This window comes from Galeopterus variegatus, unplaced genomic scaffold (genome assembly GCF_000696425.1).
Source record: "Galeopterus variegatus unplaced genomic scaffold, G_variegatus-3.0.2 Scaffold2086, whole genome shotgun sequence".
Lineage (NCBI taxonomy): Eukaryota > Metazoa > Chordata > Mammalia > Dermoptera > Cynocephalidae > Galeopterus > Galeopterus variegatus.
Genome location: NW_007728197.1, coordinates 260,568 through 261,553, shown reverse-complemented (window position 1 = coordinate 261,553; position 986 = coordinate 260,568). Strand labels below are relative to the sequence as shown.

General features: G+C 41.0%; 1 protein-coding gene across 1 annotated transcript in view; it reads left to right on the top strand.

Moving 5' to 3' along the window:
• Window positions 1-986, top strand: part of GAD2 (glutamate decarboxylase 2 (pancreatic islets and brain, 65kDa)) — an 82,042-nt gene that overhangs the window by 51,961 nt on the left and 29,095 nt on the right. The window contains exon 10 of the mRNA XM_008580422.1: window positions 470-586. Coding sequence (XP_008578644.1) covers window positions 470-586 — 117 coding nt within the window. The remainder of the gene's footprint in view (window positions 1-469; window positions 587-986) is intronic.

Genomic DNA, 986 nt, shown 5'->3' with positions numbered 1-986 from the left:
CTAAATAGGAATTTTCAAAATAGGAATAATGGGCTGTTCAGAGTTCCATCTCTGTACTCCTGTCTGCTCATTCAAGGAGATTTAGTAAGTTTAGAGACCCTGTTGTGAAGGAGGAAAATGAGCAAGTTAACAAGGCAGTAAAAAGGGCCAGAAAATCTACCCAGGATATATGAATGACTTGTGAACATCGCTGACAGTCTCTGGGTTCAGTAAAGCCTCTTCTGAGAACCAGAATGTCTGTTCTCATAAGGCAACTGTCAAGTTCCACAGAATGGCCTGGAGAACTCAGATTCTGGAGAATGAACTTCGGTTCATACCCCAGAGTGCAGGGTGTCCATAACTTTTCTGCTGGTTCCAAAAATGCAGATGTGTGCGGTACGGGGAGAATTTCCATTGTTTTTAAGCAGCTTTTTAAAAGAATCCTTGAACCCCTGTTTTATTTTATTTGGGGCTTTCTCATTTTGTGTAGGGATATGTTCCTTTCCTTGTGAGTGCCACAGCTGGAACCACTGTGTATGGAGCATTTGATCCCCTCTTAGCTGTCGCTGACATTTGCAAAAAGTATAAAATCTGGATGCATGTAGATGTAAGTATCCCCTTGCAACTAGCCACTAAAATGTCCTTGCACATTTTTCACCTGAGGCTCATGGAATGAAATTTGTTTTCTCTCTTTTTACTTTAGCAGCTTATTTTCAGAATGGTGATATTTAAGATTTTAAAGATTGCAGAGACAAATTAGCACACTACTCACATAGAACATGACATCTGCTGGAAGCAGCCTGAAGCTGATTATGCCTTAATGTTCCCAATGTGATAATATTCTTATTTCTATGGCCAGTACCTAAGCTGAGCACTTAGTTCTCAATTCACTGAGCTGTGACATCCATGGAGGACTGTATCTACACACACAGTCACACACATGCAGATCTTCCTTCTTTACAAGATTGATCCAAAGGGTAAAAAGGAGTTGTGTTTAGGGCCGGCCC